Here is a 12,286-nt window from a genome sequence, read left to right as displayed (position 1 = left end):
TTGGGATGCACAGCAATGGGGTCCCACTTGTATAGTACCGACAAAAATTAATGGATTTTATATACGGAGTATCATACTTACATGGCTTCTTTGACATTATTTATGTTTGGGCTATATTCACATTAGCCCTTAGCAGCATAGGAACTGGATACTAATATGGACTGCACTATTTTGGGCCCCTTAGGATATTGGGCCCTGTGCACTTGCACAGGTTGCACAGCCCAATATCCGGGCCTGGTTTCCACCAGTTCGTTTTCGGTCACACGGGCAGCTCTTATATCTGCCTGGGAGTTTTCATCTCCATAAAGCTTCGGGTGGCCGGAATAGAGGTGAGCATCTGGTTCAAGTTTACCATATGAGCTATGGTTGCAGTGTGTGCAAGTTGTTAAGAGTAATATGAATTTTTAGGTGTCCTGAATGCAAAAAAAAATGATGGGTTTTACTGACCACGAAATGGACATCCTAAAACTAAGGGTATCTATGTAAATTTACTCTTAAATAAACCTGGATTTTTTTGGCTAAAGATACAAAAACTCATATAGAAACGAAGTCGTTTTCAAAGAGAAAACATCAACAATCGGGAGATGCAACAAACGAGGGACAAATCGAGGCTCGAACTTAGAAAGCTACATAGAAACTGTCGAGAAAAACTATATATAACGAAGCCTTGTCCCTCAACTATACTAACTAACATCAACCTAGCTAAACAAAAGAAGCAATCACGAGACCAAAACTACAACAAACCAAACCAAATTAAGGAGCAACCTTCTTTAAATAAATATGGATGACCTCTGCATATATCGTCGAAGTTATTACAGAAAATAATTAAAAAAAATTAATATTAATTATTCTTTAAAATATGTACTCCGTAATATCTTCCCTTTTCGGGGGAAAACGGATAAATTTTATAGCACAAAGAGATTCATAAGAAATGAAACCTCCAAGGACAAACAAGCCATTACAACCAAGCAAACAACTTGCCTTTAAAAAAAGGGTTACACGACATAAAAATAGCTATTGAATGCGAAAAACGAAGGTGGAGACCAATCTATCCGGCAGCCGGAAATTAAGCACCATCTAAATAACAAAAAAGAAAAAAAAAACAACCTTCCACATACAAACACAGAGCTCAAGCATCTTTGATAAAAACGTTGAAAGCTTCCATTTCCGCTCATTGATCCAATTTTTTTCACTCATTTCTTGGCTTTTTAGGTTACACCGATACGGTAGACGGACCACTAGAATTAATAACAATGCCTTTTTGGGCACCCTCCATATTATCCATTATATTTTTGAACGCTGAAGAGACTCTATCACAACTTCTCCGCTTGATTTTGAAGCAAAAGGTTTTTTACTTATATATTTATCAAATTTGGACGCCACATAATTGAAACAAATTCGGCCCTTAACCACACTCGGATTCGGCCCATCAAGATCACCAATACTGGGTGCCGTTTCTAATGGGCCCAAGGAAATAGGAAATGATTCAATCGGCCCAGAACAGGAGGGCATAATGGCATATTAATCCTTATATCTTTCGCGTTGCTATTGCGTTCAGAACACCCCAAATTAATAGGCAAAGGCGAACCTTTATCATTATATATATCACTGGAGAATATACTTTCACTATTCACAACATTATTATATTGCTAAAGGGTAGTATCGACTTTTTACCAGTGGCTGGAACCTTTTCTTTAAGAGTATTGTGGTCTTTTTACTCCTAGCGTACCAGTTGACCTTTATGATCCTTCTATAACCTTCTACTTCATTCTGACATCTTCCACCGTATCAATTGAACCCCAACATTTTCTTCACCTGCTTTTTCTCGATCCTTCTCACGCAGTGGCGATTTTAGGATTATAATTCAATGGGTCATTAAATTTTTTTTCAGTACTAAATATATTTTAATGCTATTTTATTGGTAGTTTACATTAAAAAAACTGCAAATTTGAATAATATAAGGAGTCCGAGTAGTTAAATTTTGTGGTGTGCTATACAATTTAAAAGAAAAAAATATAAATCTAAAAAATATACGGGTACTGGAGTTTAAATTTAGTGGTGTCTATACTACAATTTTATTTTGGGGGATGATTCTCACACACACTTTTTTGATCCTCACACACCAATTGAGTATTATTAGAAGAGTAAAAGGTTAAAATAGGTGTGTGAAGATCAAAAAAGTGTGTGTGAGAATCATCCCTTTTATTTTTAAGGTATTTTCTGTTAAAAAATTTGGTCACCGCGTTCTCTAACCACTGTTGTAAACGGCGTCCGTTACGTCCGTTGCGATGCCCGTTGCGGCGTTTTGGTGACTAAACCGTTTCGACCCCGTCCCGTTTTCTTATTAGCCGGTCAACGGTCAAAATTCAGGTCAAATGCAGGAAAAATTGGGTCAACGCCGGTCAAAAGTCATAAATTCTGTTAAAATCGGTCATAAGTCGGTCAAATCAATCAAAATTACTTAGTTTAATATTCCATTTTGTATTATATTAACCTAATAGCAATTATAGGTACACAACAAAGGTTTTTTACCTCTAAAATATGTGTACATATATATTTATATATATAAAAGTCAACATCCGTTTCGACCCCGTCTCGACCCCGTTTTTTCCGTTGCGACGTTTTGAGGTCGCTACCGTTTCGGTCCCGTCTCGCGTCTTTTTCAACTTGTCTCTAACTAAACTCGCCACTGTTCCCATGGTTGTCATCACCTAACAAAATTTACTCATTTTCAAAGGTTCCAATCTATCACACGTCCCCCATCGTCGCTGTCATCGTCGCCGCCATCTTCATCGGGCTAACCATCGTCGCCGGCCTAACCACCGTTATCTTCTTCACTTCTTATCGTGACGAATTGGATATTGGGAAGACAGATTAGGGTTTTGTTTTTACGATTGTGATGCAACTATTTCAGGATTTCGAGGTTGGTATCTTCGCTACTGTACATTCCATGGTATTATTGTTTTGAATGATTCGATTTCCGTTGTAAGTGTTTTTTATTTTTATTAGTGATCGGCGAAGCAGTAACCCTACCATTTTCACCATTGTTACGCCCAAATCATGTCGGACTCAGCTAACCAAATGTGTGCCCTAAACCAGCTTCCACATGATCTAATTGAATCAATTCTTCCTCTTCTACCACCCAAATCTCTAGGTCGTTTCAAATCGGTTTCAAAAGGATGGAACTCACTGATTTCCAGTCCCAGTTTTATCAAATCCCACATTCTTAACTACACCAAAAACAACCCCAATCTTAACCCCACTCACCTGATTTTAGTTTCGGAAGATTGTGAGTCTCTCTACTCTCTGGAACTAGCACAACTTAATACCCTAACCACAGTAACCGCTAAAAGCCTGAATTTTCAGGTACCAATGTTTCAGATTCTAGGGTCTTGCAACGGACTTCTTTTATGCTATGATTTTGATTATAACCTTTGTTTAGTAAATCCAATCGCACGAATGACCTTTGAAGTTCCAGAATCTGGTAGAGAACGTCACAATGATTTGTATGGATTTGGTTATGATTCTTCTACTGATGATTATAAAGTAATCTCCATTTCTCGTATGAGCGATTCTAATTCTGATTCTTACAGCATATTTGTAAGCGTGTATAGTCTACGCAACAATTCCTGGAACATGTCATTGTCTAATTTACCTTACTATGTTGATTGTCCTGAACTTTCAAGGGTACCACTTTTAAACAATAATCTTCACTGGTTAGTCACAACTAGACAATTAAAAGATACTATTTTTGTATTTAGCTTAGCGGATGAAAAATTTCATGAGATTGGGTTACCTGATTCAACTAATTATGTTCAATGGGATTTTTCTGAGCTCCGTGTTCTTGATGGGAAATTAGTTGTTGTTATGCGTGCTAAAACTTATGCTTCTGAATGGATTAATGAATTATGGGTGATGGAGGAGTATGGGGTTCCCGAGTCTTGGACTAAACGTTGTGTTCTTGAAGAAGATATGAGGACAGAATTTGAATTCTTTGCTCAAGTTAGTAATCGGGATATTTTGTTGGCCACAAAGTGTATGGATGAAATTTCTATTTCTAAATACGATATGGATGAAAAAAGATTCACAAGTATAACAGTTGAAGGGTGCCAAGAAGAATTCTTAGTGTATGGTACGTATGTTGAAACTCTTGAATCGCTTGAACGTTTCCGTTAGAGCAACCCTTGTTTTATTTCAGTAAAGTGTATGGTTCCAGTATGTTTGATCTACAATATATATCTAACATGTTATCAGATATTTTTGATATTATGAATGACAAAATTTATGAACATGTGGCCATTATAAATGACGATATGGTGTATCCTTCTCTACTTATTCACATGTATAACATAGAACATCATCACATCTAATCCTATTCACCAAACTACTGCTTCTTTAAGTTCAAACTAATGTGATATTCAACTTTTTAATGTTGAAATTTTGTACATACTTTTGTCAACGAGTTACAAACTATTAACCGATCCTTTCGAAGGTGATAGTGTACTTACAGTGGCATGGTGCAAGCCTGCTATGACGATGAATTCGTTGAATGAAGAACAAGCTTTGATACATTAAGACACCCTTTTACTTGCTTTGAGTGAACTAGAAATATATAAGAATGTAACCATTTAATTTTTCTTTATCCTACATTCTATTTTTAGTTAGTTAATACTGATAGTCTTTAAAAAAAGTTGAGCTTTGTGGCTTTAAAAGGTGGGTTGCGGCCACAGTTTCTAATAAGTGCAAAGGTATGCCTCATAAGAGCCCCCATATATTCATTTCAGATGTGTTTGTATTTTTTTTTATTTTTTTTTTGTTACACGACAAAATAATACTTCGAGTTATACGGTATTGTACATAACATGAAAGAGATGTTGTATTTGATGAGCTGCAGCCACGTTTTCTCACCTTGGCTTACAATACTTACGCATTGTAAGTGTATGCCTGATAACAACCACCAATATACTTATATACATATACATCTAGGATCAAACAATTTTCACATATAGAAGCCCGTAAAAGTAATTTTCACATCAGAAACTAATGTGATATTCAACTGGCAAGAGACCATTATTTATATTTGTAATTGTATATATTCTAATTTCCATAAGAATGCGGAAACGTGATTGGTCCATGCGGGCGGTTTCTACTGTATAAAGAGTTTTGTGTATTTGAGCCGACATGACCCGGTAATAACATAGCCCATGGAGCAGAAAGTTGTTATTTTAGCCCAGCCCATGAAGCAGATAGTTAATGGAATACACGTGCGGTTCTGTTATGTTTCCATATATGCAGGTCAGGTATATTATAATTTTTTTTTTTTTTAACAGATAGCAGTTTCTAATTTGTTCTTTTACTAAAAGTGTTTAAGCGTCATCTTCTTCGCTGAAGGAATTCTCGACTGAACAGGTTAGTTATTGTACTGTCCTTATTTTCTCTTTTCAATTGTATGCGCATTTACGGTTTGTTAATTTATCATCCAACTCCATGCAACACAAGTATTGTTCACGTTACTGACTTGCTGCCTGTTTTTCGATGTTGCGTAATTGTGTTTTTTCCTTCTTTTTTAAAGTGTTTGATTCAGTATTTTTCATGTTCTTGGATAATTTTTGTTATCTTTTTTACTTTCGCTTTATGCAAATAATCTTTCTCAGATGTTTTGGTGTGTAGATTTTAAGGTAACTTTCTCAGATGTTTTGGTGTTTATGACTTTATGTTGAAAAGGCTTAGTTGTTTCGATTACAACATGTAGTGGATGTTCGGTATGGCTTTATTTCTGGTATGCAGATTATTGCTCTTAATTGTTTTATATTCACGTTATAACTTATAAGGTAGTGTTTTCTATTTTTTTATTTTATTTTTCGTATTGTGTTCTAACCTTCTTTTGTATGGTTACTGATGATGTTATCTGATTATGAATTTGTTTCCTAAAAGGGTATCTTATTAATTGAATTGAATTGAATTGAATGGTCTAAAAGTTTGTTAAATACTGAATTTTTTATGGCAAGTAAAGAAGGGCATCCAAAAACTGATGCTACTGGGATTTGTTGCGACAAAATTTGTGGCTGAATCGTCGTTATTAGCCAACTCTGGTGTGTATTTTTAGCAATCTAATTTTCAAGGTTAGTAGTTTTACATATGTGTTCAAATAAATAGGTTTCCTAAAATTTACAATGACGAAACGTTTGTCGACAAAGATGGGTTTGTTCATATTATCGAAGAAGACGTAATACTGGGGGATATTCATCAATAAGTCAGGGGTCAACCTGGATAACAGTTATATGGTGCCATACAATTGTTGTTTGTGTTTGATCTTTATTTAACGCACACATTTTGTGGTTGAAGTATGCTCATCAAATATTTATTTCAAAGGGAACTGATCGTGTCGCTGGTCAGATTAGTAGACCTGTTGGCGATTCCTTCGTCGGAAACAAACCCATCTTTGTCGAAGCAAGATTAAAAACTTCATTGAAGCAAGATTTATATATGTGCGTTTGAAGAAGCTTGCTGGCGTATATTCAATATTCAAGCAGAGGATCCAACAAGCAGTGAATAGTAGTAGAACAGAATGAATAAGAAGAAACAAGATTGTCACGCCATTTTTTGTTACTACCGCGGCAATCTCATTGATGAAACAAAGAAAGATCACTTTACAACTACCGTATACTTCCTTAATTCATTCATTCATTATGTACCCATCATCATCATTAAATTAATGCACAAAAATTTCAGGACATTGTTGCAGCGGTTTGCAGCCCTCAATATTTTCGCTCAGCTCTTTAAAGTCAACATAAAAGGAATAGACAGCAACTTTGAATTTGTTGGTAAACCATCAATTGGTGCTTCAGGGGGAATTATTTCGATCTGGAATTCAAAGGTGGTGTTTAAACTAGAGGGCAGTTGACTTTTTTAGTTCAAACTTTCAAAAACTAAATGATGATGATGATAATACGCTCCTGGAATCTTCGTGCGACGACGACGACGACGACGACGACGAATCGGGTGATAAGGATCAAAGGATTCGTTGGAAGACAAACGCTCTTCGCAACAAACGATTAAAACACAAACGTGAAATAATCCGGGTAAATACCCACGTAAAACTAATGTTACGTAAACAAGAAGAGTATAAACTCAAAACACTTTTTATTAATTCAAGAGGTGGATATCGTTGTGTGTACATATGCAACTATATATAAAGATAATAAAATGACTTATCCTCCAAGGCTAATCCTATTTAGACTCTGACTCTTAATAGGAAACAAATACGTATTATACGTATTATCTAATTAAAGAAAACAAGATAATCTATTAAATAAACAAAATTAGACTATCTATGACTCTTTTATTCGTAACTAACTAATATGGGTCGTCTATTGATTCTTTTAATTCGGTTCCACATCAGTCTTCCTCACCTGAAAAGAACTCGTCCTCGAGTTCCAACTAGAATAAGATGATATACCCGGATCAAAAACAAACCAATAAATGACAACTTGGTGGACAGTACAACTCAAATAAAATGATATGCCCGGGTCAAAGATAAACACATCAGTGACAAACTCATTGTTGCCACTCCAAATTTGTTTGCGACGATCTCTTTCAAAATTATTATGCTCTAAAACCCTTTTACCATTCTCCCCTTCTCGAAAAGAACTCGACCTCGAGTTCTCAATGCACGGTTTATACACGAACAAATCTCCTTTATTAACACTCTTACTTGCATCTATGGAGTTATTCAAATAAGCATATGATATTTTCTTGCCTCCATAATCTTTTGAAATCTCTACAACTACACTTTCATCATGGATACCTTCCGAACTCGCGGCTAAATTACATATGGATAAATTCTCTTCTATTAAATTAGAGCCTAACGAATTTGGATCTTCTTCAACACTAACAACTATATCATTCTGCATCTCCTCCAAAATAATTTCTTTTTCTGAACACGAGGATATATTTTCTGCCTCAAGCTGACTCTCTTCAACTATTTTATTATTTTCTGCCTCAAGTTGACTCTCCTTAACATGTTGATCAAGTTGACTCTCCTTAACAGGTTGACTCTGCTGGTAGAGTTGCGGTTGATAGTATGGATGATAGTAGGGCAGTGGTGGATAGTATAGTTGATGGTAGAGTTGTGGCTCATAGTAAACAGGGCGCTGGTGGTATTGAGGTACACCATATTGGTAGTATTGTTGTGATTCGACCCAAGCATCATAAGTAGCACTTCGGGTTTCTTCTTCAAGCCATCGTTGTTTTGCACGTTCATTGGATTTGTTAACTATATCTAACGTGTTCTTGAGTCTTTTTAGGGCGGTAGAGATCGCGACTTTGATTACCCTTATTGGCCATTGAACAAGAAAAGAAAAAGAAATTTTTTTTTGGATGAACAGTAACGTGAACAGTGATTTCTGACGCGTTTTCTGACGATGAATAGTATTCTGCCGCGTTTTCTGACGATGAACAGTCGCGTGAACAGTGTTCCGGCGATGAACAGTGTTCGTGAATCGACCAGTGGCCAAGTCTTACTTCCCGACGAAGTAAAAAAATCTGTGAAAGTGAGTTATAGTCCCAATTTTAAAATCTAATATTTTTTGGATGAGAATAAATGCAGGTTTTATAAATGATTTACAAAATATACACAAGTACGTGAAACTACATTCTATGGTTGAATTATCGAAATCGAATATGCCCCTTTTATAAAGTCTGGTAATCTAAGAATTAGGGAACAGACACCCTAATTGACGCGAATCCTAAAGATAGATCTATTGGGCCTAACAAACCCCATCCAAAGTACCGGATGCTTTAGTACTTCGAAATTTATATCATATCCGAAGGGTGTCCCGGAATGATGGGGATATTCTTATATATGCATCTTGTTAATGTCGGTTACCAGGTGATCACCATATGAATGATTTTTATCTCTATGTATGGGATGTGTATTGAAATATGAAATCTTGTGGTCTATTATTATAATTTGATAATATATAGGTTAAACCTATAACTCACCAACATTTTTGTTGACGTTTTAAGCATGTTTATTCTCAGGTGATTATTAAGAGCTTCCGCTGTAGCATACTTAAATAAGGACGAGATTTGGAGTCCATGCTTGTATGATATTGTGTAAAAACTGCATTCAAGAAACTTATTTCGTTGTAACATATTTGTATTGTAAACCATTATGTAATGGTCGCGTGTAAACAGGATATTTTAGAGTATCATTATTTGATAATCTACGTAAAGCTTTTTAAACCTTTATTGATGAAATAAAGGTTATGGTTTGTTTTAAAATGAATGCAGTCTTTGAAAAACGTCTCATATAGAGGTCAAAATCTCGCAATGAAATCAATTAATATGGAACGTTTTTAATCAATAAGAACGGGACATTTCACCAAGGTCACGCAATTACTCAACCAGACATTAATGCGCCAGATTATGAAATCAAAGGACAAATTCTACACATGGTAACTAATCAATGCCAATTTAGTGGTGCACCGAAGGAAGATCCAAATGAACATCTTCGTACCTTTAATAGAATCTGCACTCTATTTAAAATAAGAGAAGTTGAAGATGAACAGATATATCTCATGTTATTTCCCTCGACTTTAAAGGGAGAAGCCAAAGATTGGTTGGAATCGTTACCTGAAGGGGCGATTGATACATGGGACGTTTTAGTTGAAAAATTTCTTAAACAATTCTTTCCGGCATCTAAAGCCGTGAGACTTCAAGGAGAAATTGTTACGTTCACACAACAGCCAAATGAAACTCTATATGAGGCATGGACAAGATTTGGAAAGTTATTGAGAGGATGTCCGCAACATGGTTTAGACACTTGTCAAATAGTACAAATATTCTACCAAGGATGCGACATCACTACAAGAAAAGACATCGATGTAGCAGCTGGTGGTTCCATTATGAAGAAAACTTCAACTGATGCTTATAAAATTATTGATAACACTGCTTTCCACTCACATGAGTGACACCAAGAAAAAGATATCGTTAGATCATCTAAAGCAGCTAGAGCCGATTATAGCCATGACTTAGATTCCATTTCCGCAAAGATAGATGCTGTCGAGAGACGAATGGAAAAGATGACTAAAGATATCCACTCAATACGAATTAGTTGTGAGCAGTGTGGAGGACCACATTTGACAAAAGATTGTCTCAGTATTGAACTAACAATGGAACAAAGAGAGAATGTTTCATACATAAACCAAAGGCCTGGAAATAATTATCAGAATAATTATCAACCGCCAAGACCGATCTACAATCAAAACCAGAATTATAACTGAAATGTTCCATACAACAATCAACAAGGTCCTAGTAATCAACAAGTATCCAATACTACTTACAATCAGCAAAGACCTAATTTTCAAAACAAACCACCACAAACCGATGATAAAAAGCCGAATTTAGAAGATATGATGACGAAGCTAGTTGAATATCAAACTCAATTTTTCACATCTCAGAAACAAACCAATGAACAAAATGCTCAAGCATTTAGAAATCAACAAGCTTCTATTCAAAATCTGGAACAAGAAGTGAGCAACCTAGCAAGGTTGATAGGTGAAAGAAAACCGGGAAGTCTACCTAGTGATACAAATGCTAACCCCCGGAATGAAACAGCTAAAGCCATTACCACAAGAAGTGGTATTACACTTAAACCACCTGAAATACCTGTAATTTCTGATGAAGCTATTCCTACTCCACAAGAACCACAATCTGATCAAGATAAGGAAATAGAACCGGTAGTTGAAAAGGTTAATGAAGATAACACAGTTAAGGTTAAACCTTATGTTAAACTATATCAACCACCACTTCCTTACCCGAGTAAAATGAGAAAAGAGAGACTTGAAGCCGAGCAATCCAAATTCTTGGATATGTTTAAACAGATAAATGTCAATCTTCCTTTCATTGATGTGATTTCAGGAATGCCTAGATATGCTAAATTTCTGAAAGATCTGATCACAAATAGAAAGAAAATGGAAGAACTCTCGGCTGTTACTATGAATGCAAATTGTTCTGCAGTACTGTTGAATAAGATACCAGAAAAATTATCAGATCCAGGAAGTTTCACAATTCCATGTTTTATGGGTAGTCTTAGTTCAATAGAAGCATTGGCAGACTTAGGTGCTAGTATAAATTTAATACCATATTCACTATACACTAAACTAGACCTTGGAGAATTGAAACCAACACGAATAAGTATACAACTAGCAGATCGATCAGTAAAATATCCTAGAGGGATAATGGAGAACATGCTAGTTAAAGTTGGTATTTTAGTATTTCCAGTAGATTTTGTTATTCTGGACATGGAAGAAGATTCTCAAGTTCCTCTCATATTAGGAAGACCATTCTTAAACACGGCTAAAGCAATAATAGACGTGTTCGGTAAGAAACTGACCCTAAGTATAGAGGACGAGAGTGTTACCTTTTCAGTTGATAAAGCAATGCAACAACCACAATCTGCAGATGATACATGTTATTATATTCAAACTATAGAATCACATGCAGAATTGTTAGAAGAATTTCCAGAATTACAAGGAACAGGAGAATGTTCTTTAGGAGAAGGAACTGAATCAATTGATGAAACTGAAATGTTAGCTACACTTATGGCTAATGGATATGAACCAACAACAGAATAAATTCAAATGCTAAAAGAAGAAGACAGATATCGATATAAATCATCGATAGAAGAACCACCGACATTAGAGTTAAAGCCACTTCCAAACCATTTGGAATATGCTTATTTACATGGTGAATCTGAATTACCTGTAATTATATCGTCTTTTCTTACTGAAAATGAAAAATCTAAACTCATTTCTGTGCTAAAAGCTCATAAACCAGCCATTGCATGGAAGATTCATGACATTAAAGGAATAAGTCCTTCGTATTGCACACATAAAATCCTTATGGAAGAAGGTCATAAAACGTATGTGCAACGCCAACGAAGACTAAATCCTAATATGCAAGATGTTGTTAAGAAAGAAATTATTAAACTGCTGGATGCAGGTTTAATATATCCAATCTCTGATAGTCCATGGGTAAGCCCAGTTCAATGCGTACCTAAGAAGGGTGGCATGACTGTCATCACAAATGAGAAAAATGAGCTTATTCCTACTAGGACTGTAACAGGATGACGTGTTTGTATTGATTATAGAAAATTGAATGACGCCACCAGAAAAGATCACTTTCTCTTACCTTTTATTGATCAAATGTTGGAAAGATTAGCCGGAAATAGTTACTATTGTTTTCTTGATGGTTTTTCCGGATATTTTCAAATTCCAATAGC

At 35.6% G+C, this 12,286-nt stretch overlaps 1 protein-coding gene and 1 pseudogene across 1 annotated transcript; one reads left to right on the top strand and one right to left on the bottom strand.

Moving 5' to 3' along the window:
* LOC139858931 (uncharacterized) overlaps positions 1 to 12,286 on the bottom strand; it is a 313,467-nt pseudogene that overhangs the window by 20,615 nt on the left and 280,566 nt on the right.
* LOC139858416 (F-box protein CPR1-like) lies at positions 2,745 to 4,314 on the top strand. The gene is made up of 2 exons (XM_071847268.1): positions 2,745 to 2,923; positions 3,010 to 4,314. Exon 2 carries the CDS (start codon positions 3,061 to 3,063, stop codon positions 4,174 to 4,176), a length of 1,116 nt encoding a protein of 371 aa, XP_071703369.1. The 5' UTR covers positions 2,745 to 2,923; positions 3,010 to 3,060; the 3' UTR covers positions 4,177 to 4,314.

This window comes from Rutidosis leptorrhynchoides, chromosome 7 (assembly GCF_046630445.1).
Source record: "Rutidosis leptorrhynchoides isolate AG116_Rl617_1_P2 chromosome 7, CSIRO_AGI_Rlap_v1, whole genome shotgun sequence".
In the NCBI taxonomy this organism is placed as follows: domain Eukaryota; kingdom Viridiplantae; phylum Streptophyta; class Magnoliopsida; order Asterales; family Asteraceae; genus Rutidosis; species Rutidosis leptorrhynchoides.
This window is presented reverse-complemented; position numbering and strand designations above follow the sequence as displayed.